At 41.5% G+C, this 20,131-nt stretch overlaps 1 protein-coding gene across 2 annotated transcripts in view; it reads right to left on the reverse strand.

The window, feature by feature from the left end:
• The window catches only part of LOC125897330 (tyrosine-protein phosphatase non-receptor type 14-like), a 62,285-nt gene extending 42,887 nt beyond the window's left edge, over positions 1-19,398 (reverse strand). The window contains exons 1-3 of one of the 2 annotated variants that reach the window (XM_049590572.1): positions 19,020-19,398; positions 14,808-14,859; positions 1,427-1,828 (exon numbers count right to left, since the gene is read on the reverse strand). In XM_049590572.1, the coding sequence (XP_049446529.1) occupies positions 1,427-1,600 (174 nt within the window). In that variant the 5' untranslated portion in view covers positions 1,601-1,828; positions 14,808-14,859; positions 19,020-19,398. The remainder of the gene's footprint in view (positions 1-1,426; positions 1,829-14,807; positions 14,860-19,019) is intronic. The other variant, XM_049590571.1, reaches the window with a different exon arrangement.
• Positions 19,399-20,131: the final 733 nt, after the last annotated feature.

The raw sequence follows: 20,131 nt of genomic DNA on the forward strand, positions 1-20,131 counted from the left end.
ATATTTCACCTGATAATGCTACACTGTGTACACCAAATCCAAAGAAACCTGGATACAGCTTTGAAGGAGGGACCCTGCTCATTTCTATGACAGTTGCTCAGTGGTGCAGCCACGGAAGCCAAGATAATTTAACTGCTGCATATAAAATAACTCAGATTATCAGCACTGCTTCCACACTGCACGATCCACTGAGCAGGCACACTAAAGACTTCCACTGGCAAAGCTAACTACTTCCGGTTTAGCGCTCCACTAACTTTAATGGGGATAAAATGAGTCATATCTTGGGGTATGTGATGCTAGAAAAAAAATAATCCACTAATTTACAGGATGTCTTTTTTGCCATGAAAGTCAAGGGAAAAAGTATTTTTGGGCCACAACAAAAAATTGGCTTCAAAGCTCTGCGCACTTCCTGGGGGCCTGGAGGAGGAGGAGCTAACTAACAGCTCACGGTGATTGTATTGAGTAATATGATGATGCATTCGAGCTCTATTCAACAAAAATGACTACTGGGCTAAGGCAAATTAAAACTTTTGTCATATGTTCAAATTTAATCTTATAAAATGTAGTTTTTGGTGAAAAACTTGGATAAATACAGTTGTTTAAAGGAGAAACTTGTTGATGTTTTCACAGCACTATTAAATAGATATTAGAGAGGTAATTATACATTATATACCATAAGAAGGCTTTTGAAGCTGTTTATATCCATGTTTTTCATGTAAAACAAGGTTATATTAAAGGTTGTGTAATAAATTTGTATGAATAAATTGTGCTCATTCAAAGATTGTGTAATGAACTACTAAATAACTGAAACAGTTATGTTAATTTTGTATAATGAAGACTTCTTTGTTTCACTGGCACAAAATGGGAATAACAAATAACAAAAATAAATTTAAAAAAAACTGTACTGGTATCAGGTTTTGGCAAAATTGTTATTTTAAAAATAAGTATTGGCCTGGAATTGATTAAAACAATTGGTGCATCCCTAATAAACATCAAATTTACATATACTGTGATTTTGTTCCATTTTGCCCACCTCAGCTAATCGTAATACTTACGTGCTGAAGCTGACAACAGCTGATATTTATATCAGCATTCAACACCTTTACAGTTAGATCAGTTGTATGCCCTCAAAATGTCAATTTGTACCTCACAACTGTGTTTCCTGGTACCTCTAAAACAGAACTTCAACACTATAACTTTGATACACATGTCTGCACGGTTGGCAGTTCCTTCCACTAACTTGCCTTTATGTGTTTGAATAAAAAAATTATCACAGAATTGAGACAGAAACAGAGATATCAACATGTACGAGATGTTGTAAACATTGTTTATGCTTAAACAAGTAAAAACCTCCAAAAATATCAGCTGGTACATCATTCCAACAAAAGTATGCACATGGGTCAGACAATAAAAGAGTCCTCCTCACCTCCCGTAGCTCCAGCCTTTGGGCCACCGCCTCCAGACATTCCTGTCCCGTACTCTCCACTGACAGAGTGCATTCAATCACAGTGCTGTCCAGCAGGCGAATCCGTGTCACAAAGTAGTTCTTGCTCAGGACGTTGTAGCGCCGTGTGCGCCGCAGCTTCAGCCGGAAGGGCATGGCTGGCTGTGGGTCACGGCTGGGTCAAAGGTCAAAAGTCACTTGGGAGCAAGCAAGCGGAGAGAGGGGTGGGCAGGCTCTATGACCTGGCTGCTGCCCTCCTCACTCTCGCACGACGCCAGCCACGCCACTGGATGGAAAGATGCACCCTGGCAAGGCGCTGGCCCATTCCCAAAGATGTCCGGAGAGGAGGGGGAGGACGATGAGGAGGAGGAGGATGAGCAGGCGCTGCAGGGAGACATGGAAAAGAGGAGGATTGGTTAATGACAAGAAACTTTCGGGAAAAAAGGCTGAATACAAACTTTCACATTTGAGCTGCAGGAATGCAAAAACTAAATGGCGCTCTAATCAGAAAACATTCTTCCCATCAAACCCTCCCACACAATATATTTCTACATATTATCACTATGCCCACCTCTGATAAACAAGCAGAAACAAAAAACAGACGAGGCCAGCAGAATCACCAGTGATAACAGCAGCAGCAGCAGCAGCAGCAGCGGTGCAGCGATATTAGCTGAGGCAGGAATCACACAGTAGCAGACAGCTTTATCCTATAGTTATGGCAGCTGCGCTCTCTCCAGCCCCATGAGGCCCAGCGTCGGGCAAAGCTGGGAGACAGAGGCAGAGATGTGAGGCTATGGATGAATGGACATCAAACAGCCCAGCGCAGACATCCATCTGAACCCGGCAGCTGGCTTTGAGGAACTAATGGAGCTTCTAAGTCTCATATCTGCCTGTGTGGGAGGCCTTTCCTTTCCTTTTTATCTCCCCTCTCCCTCTCTCTCGGCCCGACAGCAGCACAGTGCCAGACATTATAGTGTACAGTGTAGTAGTATGTAAGATCACACACGTGGTGGTGGCACACATGCTTCCACTGTTTGTCAGATACTGACCACAAAACAGAAAATGCCAGTTTGTGTTGTCGATAAGAAACTTATAAAACACTTAATTACTGCAACAAAAGCACAACATTATGAGGAAGACACACACAAACACACACATACACACACACTGTGGTTTTAAGGTTGAGACAGGACACTTTGAACACATGACTGGGTTAGTCATCAGTTCTTAGCTTTCATGTCTGTGATGAGGACGGAGCTTTGAAGTAGAATGCACACAAACACAAGCATATTTAATATATTTATATAGTCACACCTGTATCATACCACACATACTGTGAGCAACACTAAGAGACAAACCTAAAAAAAAACTTTGCTCGCAGGTTAAAACTTGGGACACCGAGGGATAGTACTGGTCAGGCTTAAGTGGTATCACACAGAGATGGGGAAAAAATCGTAGAAGTATCGCAATATTTTTGTGTGGCAATATCGTATCGTCACACAGTGCTAAGTATTGATTTTATTTCATTACATAAATTATTAATATTACAAATACAAATAAAACTTTAGGTAGCCTAATTAATTAATTAATTAATTAATATAATCAACTGCCATTTCAACACACACTACATACATTTTGCTGCAAAAAAACAAACCTGAAGTGAGATAAACAGACTGAAAACTTTATCCTATTAGATAGAAGAGATGTTGGCAAATACAAAACAATATATTTTATGACTTATCGCAACATGTTTAAAATCGTAATAATACTGTATCGTGACTAAAGTATTGTGACAATATCGTATGGTAGAGACTCTGGTGGTTCCCAGCCCTAATGGCATAATATTACTCTATACCAGGGTATTGAGAAATCCCTACAGTATGATTTTCAACACTGTCAAAACAGATGCAGATGCTAATTTTCCTATTAAACTAATACGCAGAGGCTGTATCGAGGATGCACTGTGTGTAGTACACATCACGCACCACCAGAGGTCAGTCACTACTGGTGGAGCAGGCAGCTGAGCTGGCAGATATGGCGACTGTGAGCGGTGGATGTAACGCTAGAGGACTGTAAATAGTCAGACCACAATGGCAGACAGAGACCACAGGGAATAACGACATAATTTCACATCTAACTCAGAGAATTGTGAGTTTATTTTGACCAAAACAGACTTAGTCATTGTTGGAACAGTGGACTAACTAACTAAACAACTAACAAGACTAACTAAGACGGTTTTGGTGAGATTTATTTTGTTTCTGTCGAGTTTGAATGAAGTGGATCTTACAGTGGGTTAGGCTAACAAAGAAATATGTTAGTATTAGTTCTGTGAAAGAGTAAGTAAATGTATAAGTAAGGAAAATGTATTTATACAGTGCTTCACAAGGGCATTATACAACACGAAAGAAAATATAAAAGATAAAGTGACTACACGAGCCACAAAGTTAAAAGTGCACAACTAGCAAAACTATTTGCACAAAAAAAGAAAGAGAGGAAATTGATTTCAGTAGGTGTATGGTTGTATTTGTTCATGTAATAAGGAAAAAGAATATTCCCTTTCTTGTTTTTCTGTGAGTTGGTCATTTATTTATTGGGCTTTAAATGCTAGGGGAGCTAGCAAACGTAGGGTTTAGGTAGCGCTGCACATAAATGCCGTCATAAAGCTTGTGTATATCCCAGTGAAATTTCAGGTAGGTATGAAAAAAGGTGTAGTTGAGTGTGTACAGGGTATATCCAGGTATACAGAGTATATCCAGCTCTATTTCTGGCCATTGACAGTATACCAACCTATTAGCCAAAATGCAACTGGTATAGATAAGAGAGTAAACCCACTTCCTCTTTAATAACCTACCCACCTACCTAGTAGTACACCCACCTCATCAACTACCGCTACACCACTTAAGGTATGAATAAATAGATACCATCCAAGCCTGATGCTGGTGTTGTCAACAGGAATTCAGATAGCTAAAAGCAGTGTCATTTTCAGGGTGGTGACCACTTTGTAGCCCTGTTAGATGGGAACTACACCACAAAATAAGATTTAAAAAAAAAAAATAAACACACCCCCTAAGCAAGGAAAGAAAAGCCTCTTCTCCAGTCAAAAACACTGAGCAACATTACTAAAACTTCAGGAAAGTGCATGAAAATGAAGAAAGTGTATAAAAGTAGGACAAAAAAGTAGGACAAAAACACACAAACAGAGGAATGAAAAGACCAAAATACAGCACGACAATGCTCCAGTGATCAGGAGAGGAGAGAAAAGGGGGGAGGAGTAGAGAGGGAGAAGGAGGAGGAGTAAAGATGGAGTGGATGTGTTGCTTCTTGTCCCGGGCTCTGGCAATGTGCTGTTGATAGTCAGCTTGGACCCCGGCCCAGATTCCTCTCTACCCTGACTGGAAAAACAGAGCACACCTGACACAAGTATGCACCACAAGGAAGAAAAGTGTGTGTCTGTGTGTGTGTGTGTGTGTGTGTGTGTGTGTGTGTGTGTGCACGCAAGTATGTGTGTGACGAGGCTGAGTGAGCGGGAGAGAAAAGACAGGCGAGCGAGTCTTGAATGAAAGAGCTACAAAGTGCTGACTTACAGCCGTGTTGTTTGGTACAATTTGAATCATGCTTAACAGCCGTGCCCCTTTGGAAGCCGTAACACATTCCTTACTCCTGAATCCCTCGGAGATAACTCACTGTAATGTGGCATCATCTCGTGTTTTTTACTGAGCGTTCATGCCAACGCACACACTGAGCAAGAAAACCACAGCAAGAGAATAATTGGGCTACAATGGGTGAGTAAATCAGCTTTGCTTTTGGATATGTGACCCTGGCCGCTGCCGCCACCTGACCCAAACCACTCTGACCCTCCCCTTTAGCTCTGGCTTAAGGGAAGTGACATCACAAGATGGCGGTAAAACCTCCCCAAAATACCTCAAAAAATATTCCCAAGCACAAAAAGGCCCCGCGAGATCACAGTCAACAAGCACAGGGACGCAGATAAACACACAAAGACACAAATAAAGACACATACTTTCACTGTGCAGTGTACAAACATAGACATGCATGAACGGAGTGCACCACAAACACACAGGATCACACACACCCACCAGGTTCTTAAGAGGTTAGCCAAAGGACCAGACAGCAGTTAGTGCAACTCTAAACTAGTAATCAGTGGCATGGTTGGAAGTGTGTGGTTGAGTAAAGCCAGACAGACAGACAGACAATAGCTGGGGACCGAACCCACTCCTCCACTCAAAAAAAAAAAAAAAAAAAAAAAAAAAAGCTGCTCCAAACGGCACTACAGTTCTGCAGCAACATTCTCTCCCGACCGTTGTGTTTATTTCCAGCGTGCAAAAACAGCGTATACGTTTATGAATTTGCACATTGTAATTTTGTGGCGTGGAGAAAACGAGAGGGAAAACTGAGGGAAGAGGGTTGTTTTTCTTTTTCAGGGAAGCAAGCTTCAGCTAAATATATATGAAACCATTCCCGTCTTTTGTTGTGTTTCTTCTTTATCCCCTCTAGACTGGTGTGGTCAGGGGCAAAAAGGTGAAAATAAAAGAGGAGATCTTTTTCTGTATATGTTTAGAGCACTTTATCGTAAGTATATAAATTCTTAAGCACTGTTTTCAGACGCATTGTGTCATGACCCGGATTTTTTTCATGAATAAAACAATGTCTAACCTCACAGACCTGCATACAGCTAACTGAACTTTACATTAAAGCAACTACACGTCATTTTACTTACTAACGCCTCGATATGACCTACATGAGCAAACAAGACCACCAGCCATAAGACTGGTGTTTATAGTTGTTCCTAATGTCTGTCCCTGTGTCTGATTCCCCGCAAAATCAGCCAAAATGATTTGCAGCACACTACTGGAGGAGCCTTTGTTTACGTTTTCCTGGGGCAAAGTTTTACTGTGCCAGCATTAGAAAGTTAAAAGGAAGCGGGAGGAGATTTTTCTATGGAGAATTTTATTTTTATTTTTTTTAAGATATTTTTATGGACATTTTTTGCCTTTAATTGATAGGACAGTGAAGTGTGAAAGGGGGAGGGAGAGAGGGAGAGACATGCAGCAAAGGGCCACAGGCTGGAGTCGAACCCTGGCTGCTGTGGCAACAGCCTTGTACATGGGGCGCCTGCTCTACCACTAAGCCACTGACGCCACGGAGAATTTTATTTTTGATGATACATTTTATGGTTATGGCTGTGGTTTTACATCAGTATATGAATTTATGTCGGTGGCTAAAACAAAGTTTACTTTAACCATTGTTGCATTTGTTATTAATCTTACACAGTCACAAATAGATACATTACCTCACCTATCACATCCATCTCTCAGTATATGTTCTGAAAACAGCCGTTTAAAAAAGAAAAATTTTATTAAAACAAGTTGCGTCAATCTTTCACTTGCTTCCAAAACAAATTAACGCGCTAGCCGGATCAAGATCATAATGACAAAAGGCCAAAGTGCTCATTAAAACACTACCAGCTTTGCTCACAGGGGCCGCCAAAATTAAAACAAAATGAAAGTACCTTGTACTTTCATAAAGTTGTGTGTGTGCTCCCATCAGGCCCCCAGGACATGAACTGGGCTTTGAAGCCGAATTTCATGGTGGGCAAACAGTGGAATTACATCTCCTGAGTCCATCACATGATGCCATCGGTCCCCAAAAGACCTTTTCTAATAGTCTTACATTGTGAAAGAGACATCTGTGAATCAGTGGATACAATTTTTTGAGTGTCACAAGCCCTGCAAAATGACTTGTTTAACCATCAAGATTTAAGCCACTTGGTCTGATAACATTTGGGCAGTCTAGAAGAGCTGCAGGATCAAACCATTTTATCCCAGTTCAATGCAGCAGGGTACTAAACTGGAAGTAGTCTACTCAGCCGGCAGAAGTCTCTAGTGTGCTTGCTCTGGGCCCAGCGATGCCAAAGCAGCTCAGATCATCCGAGTAATAAGAGTGCCTCAGGAATGAGTCCTAAAACCCGGCAATGAGTAAGCATTTCAGCACTCCCGGTTCTCTCATCTTGAAGTCAATGGGTTTTTGGTTAGACTCCTAATATAAGCTCTGTAGTTAACACAAGCTTAAGAGACTTTCACATTTGTTCTGCAACAGAAAGTAGTTAGTAGATACCCCAGTAGTTTACTTCAAAGCTTTTATGTATTTCAAAAAAAGTTGACTAAATGAGACTACAGAATGGCATAATGCAGACACAGCTTTACAGCCACTCTGTGGTTGCAACGTAAGACATGCGACATTGGTGCAGTTTGTTTATAGCCTAAGGTTAGTTTTTACTTCTGCCAATTGTATTTAGGCTTCAAAAATCCTAAAAGTGGTGTTCGTTTATAAAGATTATCTTGCTGAACAAAATGTGCAAGTATCATAACTGTTTGTTTGCCACAGAGCTTATTTTATTTCCCAAAATAAATGGAAAAATCCCATAGGCTTTTTTCAAAGAGGGAACCAGGGCGATACTAATTTTAGCATCGGCCTACAGAAAAACGTCATCCCTCCAATGCTGTATCCAGGTCTCTTTATTAGGGGTGGGAATCTCTAGGCACCTCATGATTCAATTCAATTCCGATTCCGAGGGCAACAATTTCGATTCTCGATTATAAAACGAGCCAATAAGAAAATTTACACTAGATATTGAAAAACATTTTTGTAATAAAGCTGGGAATGCATATCCAGTGCATACAAACTGTAGGCCTATTACTTACTGTGGTTGAGATGACTAACTGTTACACTCCACCAGTCTCCTCCGATCCATCCTCCTCATCCACAAATCTCAACGGGACTCTCCTGTCCCTCGTCAGACCTCCTCAACATTTCTCCTCCAGTATTTACAAAACTATAACTGACTATAACTATCCATGAACTATAAAAACACAAACTATTGCAAAAAAGACGAACGATAACGATAATTCCGATAATAACTAGGTAGTAATGTTTCTCCTGCTGGCCCCACCTGGGAGTTCCAGCTTGGCTCATGGACTTTACAATGTGATAAAGTCACACATTTTTAATCACTTTTCTCGGCTTGAGGAAAAATAAAACCACCGTGGCTCAAAAATTCCGACTGGAAAGATTCATAACTGACCTTGTTTGCAGTTTGCTACAAGGCTAAGTAGTTTTCCTGGAGGCCTGTTCTGCCCTAATGTAATCTGCACTCATTAGCATGTCCAGCTAACTACCAACAGTAGCAGCCCAACATTACTTTGAGGTCAAGAAGCATATCAATAACTACCTGTGTTAACAAAATTTGTTTGTTGGGGTCCAAGTTACCTTAAAAAAGCCCTGTTCACAACTAGCACATCCACTGTGTAGTATTCCCACATTGTGTGGAAGCAGCTCCTGATGCTAATAGAGTGTAAGCTAACGTTAGCATCTTTGTTCTGCTCTTTATTGGAGGTCGGGAAGTTTAAAACTCTAGCAAGCCGTATTCATGTATGTTGCCATCAAATAAATATTTAAGACACTTTTATATGCTTCTTGTTGTAAAAATGAGTTGGTTGGAAACAATAAAAAAAGTCATAAATGACGTTTTCCACCCACTCGTGGAGCTAATGTTAGTTTAATTAGCTAGCTAACCACAGATGATAGATTCCACTAGAGACAGATCGCACAGCAGATGACTAGAAATAAGAATCCTGCTTTTGTCTACCTCTGTCTGAAATAAAAAGACGAATTGTTTCAAAAATTACAAATAATTTCTCCTGGAGCTCGCCCCCTGTTATTATTGTAAATTGCAAGCTGTGTCGTGTGAGAGCTGGGAGCTTGACAGGTGTAGCAGCAGTGAGTAATCGGGGCACGGTTTAGCAGCAGTTGATGCTGTGTGTTAACAGCTGACAACAGACGGATACAAAATGAGTTGAAAAACAATGTTGACACAGGTTTCCCCCCTCGGGGTGTGATGTTTTGTTGCCAGTCATCTCTCTGCGCACTCAGGTGTGGATTCAGCAAAAAACGGGGCCACCTAAGAATTATAATCAAACCAAAACAAGCTGTGACAAACACCAGAGCCAGCCATGCAGCAGTACACGGCAAAACTACAACCAGACTGTTGCATTCAGTTGCTCGTCTGCAGGTCAAACACTGCAGGTAATCACCACTTTTATTTAAATAATTTCTTTAATATTATTCATAGAAACACACGTTGTGAAAACAATTATTCCCAAGCATCTGCACAGTAGCAGAGCTGCAGAGCTGCAGGTCTGAGTGCTGTGCGCACTCCGTCTCTCTCAGGGCAGCCCGTCTGTCACTTTGCTCCATTCACATCCACACAATAGCAGGAACAAAACAGCACTTTGTCGCCTACTGCTAAGACCATTAGACGCAGGCCGCCGAGAGCTGAGGACGCAAGTGTAGCGTGTGTAACTCAATCAATCTGATCTCTGTTGCTTGTCTCTGTCTGAAATACCAACACCACCCCCTTCCTCCTCCCCTCCTGTTACACATGAGCGCTGTAGCAAAACAAAGGGGTTAAGTGCTTCACAGCTCGTAACTGCTCTTCCTTCGGCGTACTCTTTTTACAGTTGGGAAAGTCTGTAGTAGGAAAGTAAGAAGGAAATCAAGACATATTTACAGGCAATGTGCTCAGGATGCTTGTTCTAACAGTGTAAAGAAAAAGTACTCCCAAATAGCGTTTTGTATTTTTTGGATACTCCTGCTACCATTGTATGTGTGGAATTATCTCTTGATTCTTATTGTAATGCATCCATTAATCCAGCTTTGCAACTAGGACTTACATTTTCTATTTTAACAGATTCATCTGCAGATTATTTTCTCACTTTATCATTTGGTCCAAAACAGTGGTTCCCAACTGGTCCAGCCACGGGGTCCAGATTTCTCCTCAGTCTTTAGTTCAAGGTCCCATAGTTAAATACATTCAGTGTCATACTAGCATTGGGCCACGTTGTTGCGCTAGTTTTCTGTCTCTGTCAGGTAGCTGTCTGTTAGTCACTAACTCTACAGCAGAAAACGGCACTTCAAAATAAAAGTTTTTTTTTCACTTTCGGTCCATTCAGAATGGGCCCGTGACCCTCTTTTGGACCTTGACCCACCAGTTGGGAACCACTTGTCTAAAAAATATCAGAATACAGTCAGAAATCCCAATCAGATTTCCCCTAGGTCCACAAAGATGTCCTCACATTGCTTGTTTTGTCCAACCAATAGTCCAAAACCCCAAATATATTTGAGAGAAATCTTAAATAATTAGGCTATATAACCTCTATATTTTAAGAAACTCAGTAAATAATGTCATTTCAGATGCCCAACGTAGCAGTGCATATGTGCCATTTCTGCTTAGAATCTATTTAAGAGTTACCATTCTAGTTTTACCATTTAGTCCATAAACTATTGGAAAATAGTGAAAATTAGGCTACTTTTTTATATTGCTTTGTGTGTCCAACTAACAATCTAAAACCCAAACATTCACAATTATATAAATCAGAGAAAAACAAAAAAAAATATGCACATTTAAGCGGCAGGAACCAGAAAAGGTTTGGCATTTTTGCTTGATAAATGAATTTAAAAGGTAAATCCACAATCAAAATTCTTGCCGATTAATCAATTAATTGATTTATGGTGTCCAACCAGAGATTTAGTAGTCGAACATAAGACTCATAACTTGAATACTGTGTTTAAGGTGGCATCCACACTAATTTTTGTCTTAAAATGCATTACTACTGCTATGTTTATGTTGAGTGTCCACTCTACTCTGGCATTTTGTAGCTCCTAAAACAGAGACTTTCAAAAACGCTGCCGACCCCATTTTCGTTTGAAAACTCGATAACGTTTGAAAAGAATTTGCGTTTCCTAGGATAGCGAAGGAATGACCAGCCTTACTCTGCTTCTGATTGGCATACCCTGATATTTATACCCTTGCCCTAACCATTCTCCCTCCTTGTGTCTACAACCAACAAAGGCAATGAGTACTTGCCAAACGTAGGGAGGTAAGGCAGGTAATGTCTCGGCTATCCTAGGAAATACAAATTCGCCTCCGGGTCGCACTTTAATCTGGATGGGTGGAAATGGAGACTTTTGGACATGATGACCCACTTTCACTTCCTGAATAAGTCTTACGAGTCACAACATGTCAAGCCAAAACATTACAGCAAACTCTATACTTCTTTTGATTTAATCCTTGTTGTGTGGATACTCCTTTTCCATTGCAATGACTTCCTCTGGCGATCAAAAATGCTCCCAGTAGCACTATAAATTTGTCACCTTTTTACTTTGTAATGACTCCCAATCTGTTGTCTACTGCCTTGACTGCCTTATACTCATGTTACTTTCAGTAACAGTTCCACCCCATCATCGGACCAAGCAAAGAATCTCTGGTCCTGCTTTTCACCATCTCTGTGGTAATTTCTGTGACCACCCAGTTGGATAATCTACTTCCTGTTTACACCATGTGATATGTGGTTTCAGGCGTGTTAGTATGGATTAGGGGTGGGGGAAATTTCCGAATCTTAGATGCATTGCGATTCGGACGTGGACGAATCTGAATCAATTCACAAACGTCCAAATTTCGATTATTTAAATCTGTTAATTAGAGTAATACAGAAGGTTCTAAATAATGCAGAACTAAGAAGTGCGGTACGTGTCATCTCCGGGACACTTTAGGATGCGCAACTGGAGCAGACACGCCGACACACGCACAGAGGACAACAAACATGGCTGACCACCACCCACCTCGCCGTGAGATCCGAACAGCTCCTTCTAATTTAACAGCTCCTTCTACAACGTTGACGGCAGAAGCGAACTGGACAAGAGCCACGTTATATGTAAGCTGTGTCGTGCTAAAATAAAACACTTTGGCAACACAACAAACATGAGAAGCCATGTAACTCGATACCACCTGACGGAGGAGTCAGGGAGACGGCAGGCTGTTGTTGCTGCGGCAACTAGTGGCGCTACCGACCAGAGAACAATCGAGGAAGCAATTAGAAAGCTGCCACCCTCATCTGAAAAGGCGAAGCGAATTACGAAGGCCATCGCGGCATTTATTGCCAAGGATTTGTGTCCTTATTCTGTCGTGGAAAATCAGGGATTTCGAGGACTGCTGCATACACTGGAGCCCAGATACACCATCCCATCCCGACGCTATTTCACCGACACTCTACAACCAAACCAAAACAGAAGTCATGGCCTCACTGTTGAAGGCAGGTAGGATCGCAGTTACATGTGATGCGTGGACGTCTGTCGCCACCGAATCATTTGTTACTCTAACTGCGCATTTTATCTTGTGATTTAAGATACCTGTTGTTACCTTTGGTTCCATACAACGAAGTTGTAACTTTCCAGTTTGCACGCATTTCCATTTATATGTTTAATAAAATATAATGGAAATGAATTCAACTGTTTCTTATTACACAAATTGCAAAAGGTCTAAGAACTCTGTCACTTGCAGTGTTGTCCTATCTGGTGACTACGCCATCTTTTACTCCACGCCGAGCCAAAACACTAGCAAAAGTCAGCATCCAAAACATTTTTCCCCAAAAATTCTTCTTAGGACTTTGATCCTCTTTTTGCCCCACTGGCTTACCACGGAGCTGAGACGAGCTCAGTCAGCAGCAAGATGTTTTGGGGAAATACGGCTCTGAAGTCTGCACACATTCCTGGACGCATACAGCCAAAGTCTATCTGACCCTGGATCAGACTTGACCTGACTGAACATTGTTGCCCAATTCACGAGGCAGTACAACATAAACTGTGCAATCTTTTGCTACATGAAAAACATAAAGGAACATGCATGCACACTATACAGCAATTGTTTTCTCAGCATGCATGAGGGACAGCAGGACACACCACCAGGGCAGTCTTTGTCATCTGACACTCTGGCCATGTGTGTTTCTGTCTGAGCCAGAGGATTGTGTGTGCATATATGTGTGTGTGTGTGTGTGTGTGTGTGTGTGTGTACTTTCTTGCTAAGAAAAAAAAAACAGTTTGCCTTTACGTTTCCTCACCTTAAAGGAATGAACTTAATAATACGTTCCACAATATACCGTATGCTTGCGTACATACGGTCTCACACAACACACTCACACACACACACACACACACACACACACACACACACAAGCATACTGTCTGTCACACACACAAACATTAGCAGCTGCAAACAGATGGTGGAGCCAGCCGGCCAGACAGTGTGTTTCTAACAAGCGCATCTGCTTTTTCACTTTCCAGCTTTCTTTTTTCCCCCCTGTCTCTGTCTCTCTTTCTCAAGCTTCATCTCTGAGACAAAGACACACACAAACACACTTACACACACACGTCATCTCTACTACATGAGAGCCGAGGGATGGTCACAAACACACAGAGCTGTGTTCGCAAAGAGGTGACATCCAGACAACGAAGGAGCCTTGTCTGAAGCTTTACACAGTCAAACACACACAATCTTCTATCTCTGTCTCACACACACACACACACACACACACACACACATTTCTGTACAGATCCAGATGTTCAGCTGAGGGTGGAAATCATGCAAGCTGCACTCAAAAGTTTACAGAACTATTTAGAAAGTGCATGCATTTAGAATTGCTCTGGAATTATCCACTATTTCTTCCACTTGCAGACGATAGCTTGGCCCGAAATCCTGATTCAAGGCCCATGTTTATTGCAAATTCCTTGTACCATCTTGTGCAACAAGAGGTATCTGTCCACATTTTGGTATGTGACTCAGCACTGAGGAGGATAGAGTTCAAACATTTTACTCTCAAGGTCTGTTTCGTGTGTCCAGATATTTTGTATAAATGAAGGTGCTCAAAAGCTAATTTTTCAACTTCTACTGCTTCGTAGTTACCGTTACTTGGGATGCACTGATTGTGAATTTCTGGGGCAATACTGGGACCCATGTTTAAAATAACAATTTGGAAAATCGCAGATACTGGTACCAATATATTTATTTTGTTTTGCTGTTATTTATTCCCTTTTTCGTGCCAGGGAAACAAAGAAATCTTCACTTCAGACAAGTAACTAAATTGTCTTGAGGTCAATCAGCCTTTCATTACACTGTCTTTAAATGAGCACAAATTAACTCATACACATTTATGAAACACACTTTAATTTAACCTTCTTTCACATAAGAAATATCATTAAAAACTGCTTCAAAAACATTTTTACTATATATACCATAATTCCCTTTCAAATGTCTATTTTATATTGCTCTTAAAACAACAAGAAACTCCTCCTTCAAACAACTTTATTTTTACAAGAGTTCAGTTTTACAAGATTACACTTGAAGACATCATGAGTTATAATTTACCTGCGTCCAATATTCATTTTTACTGAAGCTTTTTCTGAGCTTGAATGCACCATAATGTAACTCTACATAATCTTATTTAGCCATTACCTCCAGTGTTGTGCCAAAGTCTGTTTCCCCTTCGATATGTGTTTTCCCCTACCTAAACAGAGAAAACAGTAAATTCTCACATTTCAGAGGCAGGAACCAAAAAATGTTTGGCATTTTTTGCTTGGTAAATGACTTAAAGATAACTCTACGATCAAAATTCATGTTGATTTATCAATTAATTGACATGGTGTCCAATGAGAGAGTTAGCAATTGCACAATAGACTCCTAACTTGAATACTGTGTCTAAGGCCACATCCACACTACTACATTTTTGTCTTAAAATGCATAACTATTGCTACGTTTATGTCAACTGTCCACACTACTGCCGCATTTTGTAGCTCCTGGCTTGTCCCCATGAGGACGAGATGTTATCAGTCTCGAGCCCTGCTTTTAACATTGATGTGACACAACAAAGTACAATTGGCCACTGCCATCAGTGAATGTCATCTGCTTTGTCGGTCGGCTGATAGAAGTCAGCAATTGGTCCATCCCTAACTGTTACTGTGTAAGTTATTTGTGCAAGAACAAAATTTAAATTTTTTTAAGTATGCTGCATTAGCTGCAGACCATTAACTGTGCTCTACAAAAAGGTAAATAATGTGATTTTCCAGCTCCACACCGTAGACAGTGAATGTCTCACAGCACTTATACCCCTACATGTCATAAAACAAAAGTAGTCTGCAGGAAAATAAAAGAAGTATGTGGTCATGGGCTGCAGCGCTGTGCCACAGTTGACAGTAACAGATAGGGAATGCCCAGTGTTTGAGGCTGGCATGGCCGTCTAAACACTGTCACTAGAACATGAAGAGGGGGAGGATCAAAGCGGGACACAGCTTAACACTGGCCAGAGACTGGTTTCCCAAACCAACAATGACGAAGCGCTGCCGACTCATCCTGTGGCACTGAAATCTGGGGATCAATGACAGGGAGGCAGGGAGAGTTTAGAGATACGATTGAGAGAGAGAGGGTGCAATGTGTGTGTATGTGTGTGTGTGTGTGTGAGTGTGTTGAGAAAATAAAGGCTTTAGATGAGTGAGGATATGGAGAGCAGGGCAGAAAGGGAAGAGGAGGTGTGACACCGGTGTTTCTCAGGCTCTTATCATGTTGGTACAGTTGGTCAGGACGAGGGGAGGGGGGGGGCAGGGTGACATCAAGGGGAGGATGGAGGGAGGGAGGGAGTGACGGACGGCGAGGCTGATAGCGGCGGCTCTCTCCACCTCAACAACAGAAACATGGGACCATTGGCCACCATGTCTGCTCCAGCCAAACCACTGTGCTGTTCACATTTTCCGTGCCCCCCCATCCCCCCTCCTCCTGGGAACCACATCACACTCGCACAAACACACATGCTCAATCACCAAAAAGCCACCGAGTATTTTCTCACAGCTGAACCCCGCGGCACCGACATTAACAGGGACCTCAACAGCACTGGGTTTACGGGCCTATGAAAGCAGCAACACTTTGGGTTAGCTACTGCTCACATCCGGCTGTATCTACCGCACATAATGACCACGAGGAAGGGAAAATTCACACATTTTAAACCGGAGATCAAATGGAAAACATCTCCGCTTGATGCTCTATAAACAGGAAAGAGACGTGGACTAAATAACAAACACACCTCCCCACAATATACGTACAGTGAGGCCCATATGTCGACCACATCATGGGAACAGTCACAAACTTCCGGGCTGATCAGAAGGAGAGGGGTCTGACCTGCCGCGGCGGGGCGAGGCTAGCTGTAATTGACAACTTGCCGGCAGCACTTGGAAGGTGCCTAAAGGTAGAGTGTGGGAGAGTTGGGCAAGTCGCGGCACGCTGTCTGCTCTGTTGTTGTCTACCAGGCTGCAAGAGAGCACGGCACTTACACAACTCTGACAAAAGCATCTGTGCAAGTCTCAATACACTCACCGCAAACACACATTACTGATCACAGTCACACACATGAACCCAGCTCACACAATATCGTATCGTATATTATTTCATATTGTCAGTACGCATAGGCGTAGATTTCGGAGAGGACGCAAGGGGCATGTCCCCCTCAATATTTGGACCATGTGCCCTTTAAAAAAACATGAACGTGGCAGAGAACTTTTATTTTGAAGAAATTTAAAGACATTGTCACCATAAAACCATGCAGAAAAATTCACTTCCAATATTTCATGTGCCCCCCCAAATGTTGAAACTAATCCTACACCCTTGTAAGCATGACTTTATTCCAATGTTTTTTTTAAACCACTGCTTTCCTAAAACTCAGATTTATCTTATGATTAGAAATGGGTGACGCAGCTACAACTAACATGACAATAATCAGGAATAACTGTATTTACGGCTGCAACTCATGACTACTTATATTAGCAATTCATCTGTTGATTATTTGTCTATTAATCGCTTCATCTTTAGTTTATAAAATTTCCGAAAATGCCCGTTATAATTTCTTACAACTTCCACAAGTTGCTTGTTTTGTCAGACCAACAATCAAAAATCTAAATTTATTTAATTTCCAATTATGAACACAGAAAATTGTCACATTTAAGAAGCTAGAACCATTAAATTTTAGGGTTTTTTCGCTTGATAAATGACTCTAAAGATCAATTAATTAGCAAATCTGTTGTTGATTTATTCTGTCAGTGAAAAAAGCAATTGATGGACTAATCATTTTAAGACTAAAACACGTCTGCCATCATGTTACATTACATTTTAAGGGCGTAGAATTATTGTTTTGAGTCATATAAAGTGTGATAAATCTACAATATCATTGATTAGGCAGGTTTATTTTGCATGACGACAGCTTGATATCAATATTTCATCGGCAATTCATTCAAATTCTAGGAAAGCGCTTGTAGCCTTTTCTTTGCGGATATCCAAAAGTTGAGTTTGTAGGACTTCTATAAATTTCTCGGCCTCCAGCTAAGACAATAACAACAATAACTTCACTCCCTCTCTTCCTGTGCTGCAGCGTGCGGCACTTGACCAAAATTACAGGTGTGTTTGCCCCACGTCGACTCAAATGACCACTGGCTACATAAACAATAGCCACTTTCCCTCTTACATGCAGGCTCGCACTGTGCAGTAAACACCTCTTATGATATTAGCATGCTCGACGTAAACACAACATGGCCTTTAAGACTTCACATATCAGGAGCACCTATTGCTATGCTTTCAAGTATGACAGAAGAACATGGAGGGCAGTGGATAGTTACCCCCTCTTCCTTGTGTTTTGACTCCTAAACAAGCCCCACGATGAGGCGATGAGAAGCATGGGACGAAGAAAGCGGAACCTACAACTCTGACTTTAGGTCCTTTAAATCCTCCAGCAGTGTTTTAAAAGTGGTGTGTACTCCCCAAGCCACTTGCTCTGGCACCATATAATTTACACAGCATGCCTTTGAGCTTATAAAGACAGCCAGATGTGTGTGTGTGTGTGTGTGTGCCTACGCCTCCTGCAGCAATGCTATATTTGCCTTTACAGAACTCTCCCCTTTTTTTTTTTTTTTTTTACAGTAATGGTGGCAGTCCAGGTTGCATGTCCAAACACATCTTTTAACATACTCACACACACACAAACATGCATTGGTGGGGATGCAGGGTGTGCGCGTGACGTCACCATCAGCAGGCTCTTTTTAACCCATGATGTAAAAACTGTGATCACCTTTGGAGGTGGATGCAAGTGCAGCTCTCACACTCACACCTGGGTGACTGTATGCAACAGGTCAACAAGCTTTTGGTGATGTAGGTTGCATTCAATTGTCAGTTTTAGGTGTAGTGGAGTGTGGTGTGGATCCAGGTGGTGTTAGCTCTGCATGGCATGTGTGCATTTCCCCAAGAGATGGATCCATTAAGGAGGATGAGGTGTCTTTTAGTGTATTAATACAACTTATCCCATTAAATGGATGTTGATTAGAGGTCACACTGTTTTCCATTTAGTCTCCTTTTCCTTCACACCCACCCATCCCACCCAGAGGAGGCTTTATGCTCTGTCTGTATTTTAATGTATCTGGTGGAGGAGGACGGGGGTGGGGGCTTTGCATGAGAATATTTGGGATCCCCTGTCTCCTGCCCTACGTGGCCCAGCCATTTGGCCTACATTTAAAAACTGCTGATTGAGACTTCTTAAACTGGTTTTCCTCTACTTTAAGATGCGTTTAAGGAACAACTGAGAGCACAGGAAAACTTTGCTGGTGTGGATTTTTACTTTGCAGCAGCTGAACTCACCCTTGATCCTGAGCTACATGCCGTTTTCTGCTCCCCGCTGGAGAAACTCCTCTTCAGCTCGACGTCGTTGGAGCTCACAGCAAACACATAATCCTCATATCGGTTTTATGCTTTTAAATAAGTCCCCACGTACAAACGCGAAATCTCAGGAGACTCTTGAATCATACAAGCGCAACTTCCAGAACAAAAAGTCGCTGTCGCTGCTTCAAACACAACGTTTTTTTGTCCGTTTTTCTTTTTTCCACGGAGCCAAAAAGTCCTTAAAAACAGTCACAAAAAGTTCCCCGACTCGGCTGTGGATAACTACGACGTGGTCTTCTTCTCGCGCAGGGACTCTGTATGTTTTTAGTAGTGGTCCCTTTAGTCCAGTGGAGGCGTTCAGGACAGGGGGAGAGAGGAGCATATGATGCATTCAGGAGCAGCACAGACTGTCGGAATCTCGACGTTTAGTTTAAAGCAGTGGTTCGGGACTAAGGTTATTATGGTTATTATTATTAAACTAAAACTAGATGTGAAAAAATGTTTTAGTTACTGAAATAAAAATAAAAATTATACTTTAGTGAAGAACAAAAAACTAACTTAACAATAACGATAAATAAAGATAAAAATATACAGAACATGTCTGGCATTGGTGCATGTTTGTTGAGACAGGGCTACATGGTTGAGTCAATTGCCTTCACAAATTCCTGTGTTTGTGTTGTAATACCTATTATAAACTTTTTAAATCTTGCCCCTGACGAATAACCGACAATACATTTTTTAAAAATAATAAAACGAATACAGAAAGTAATAAAGAATAAAACTAAACATTTTTAAACAATAAAAACTAAACTGAAACAGGCAAACCCACTCTGGCAACTAACTGAAATTAAACTGGATTCAAAACAAAAATTCAAAACAAAATCTAAATGAAAAAATATTTAAAAAAAATACAAAACTGGGGTGCCCTGTCACTCAGTGGATGCCGCAGGCGCCTCAGATACAGGGGCAGCGTCCTTGCTGCAGCTGCCACAGGCTCGATTCCAGCTCGAGGCCTTTTGCAGCATGTCGTCCCCTATCTCTCTAACTAAAATAACTTGTTCAGGGACCCAACAAAGGGTTGCAAGAGAAAT

The sequence above is a fragment of the Epinephelus fuscoguttatus genome, linkage group LG11, assembly GCF_011397635.1.
Source record: "Epinephelus fuscoguttatus linkage group LG11, E.fuscoguttatus.final_Chr_v1".
In the NCBI taxonomy this organism is placed as follows: Eukaryota; Metazoa; Chordata; class Actinopteri; order Perciformes; family Serranidae; genus Epinephelus; species Epinephelus fuscoguttatus.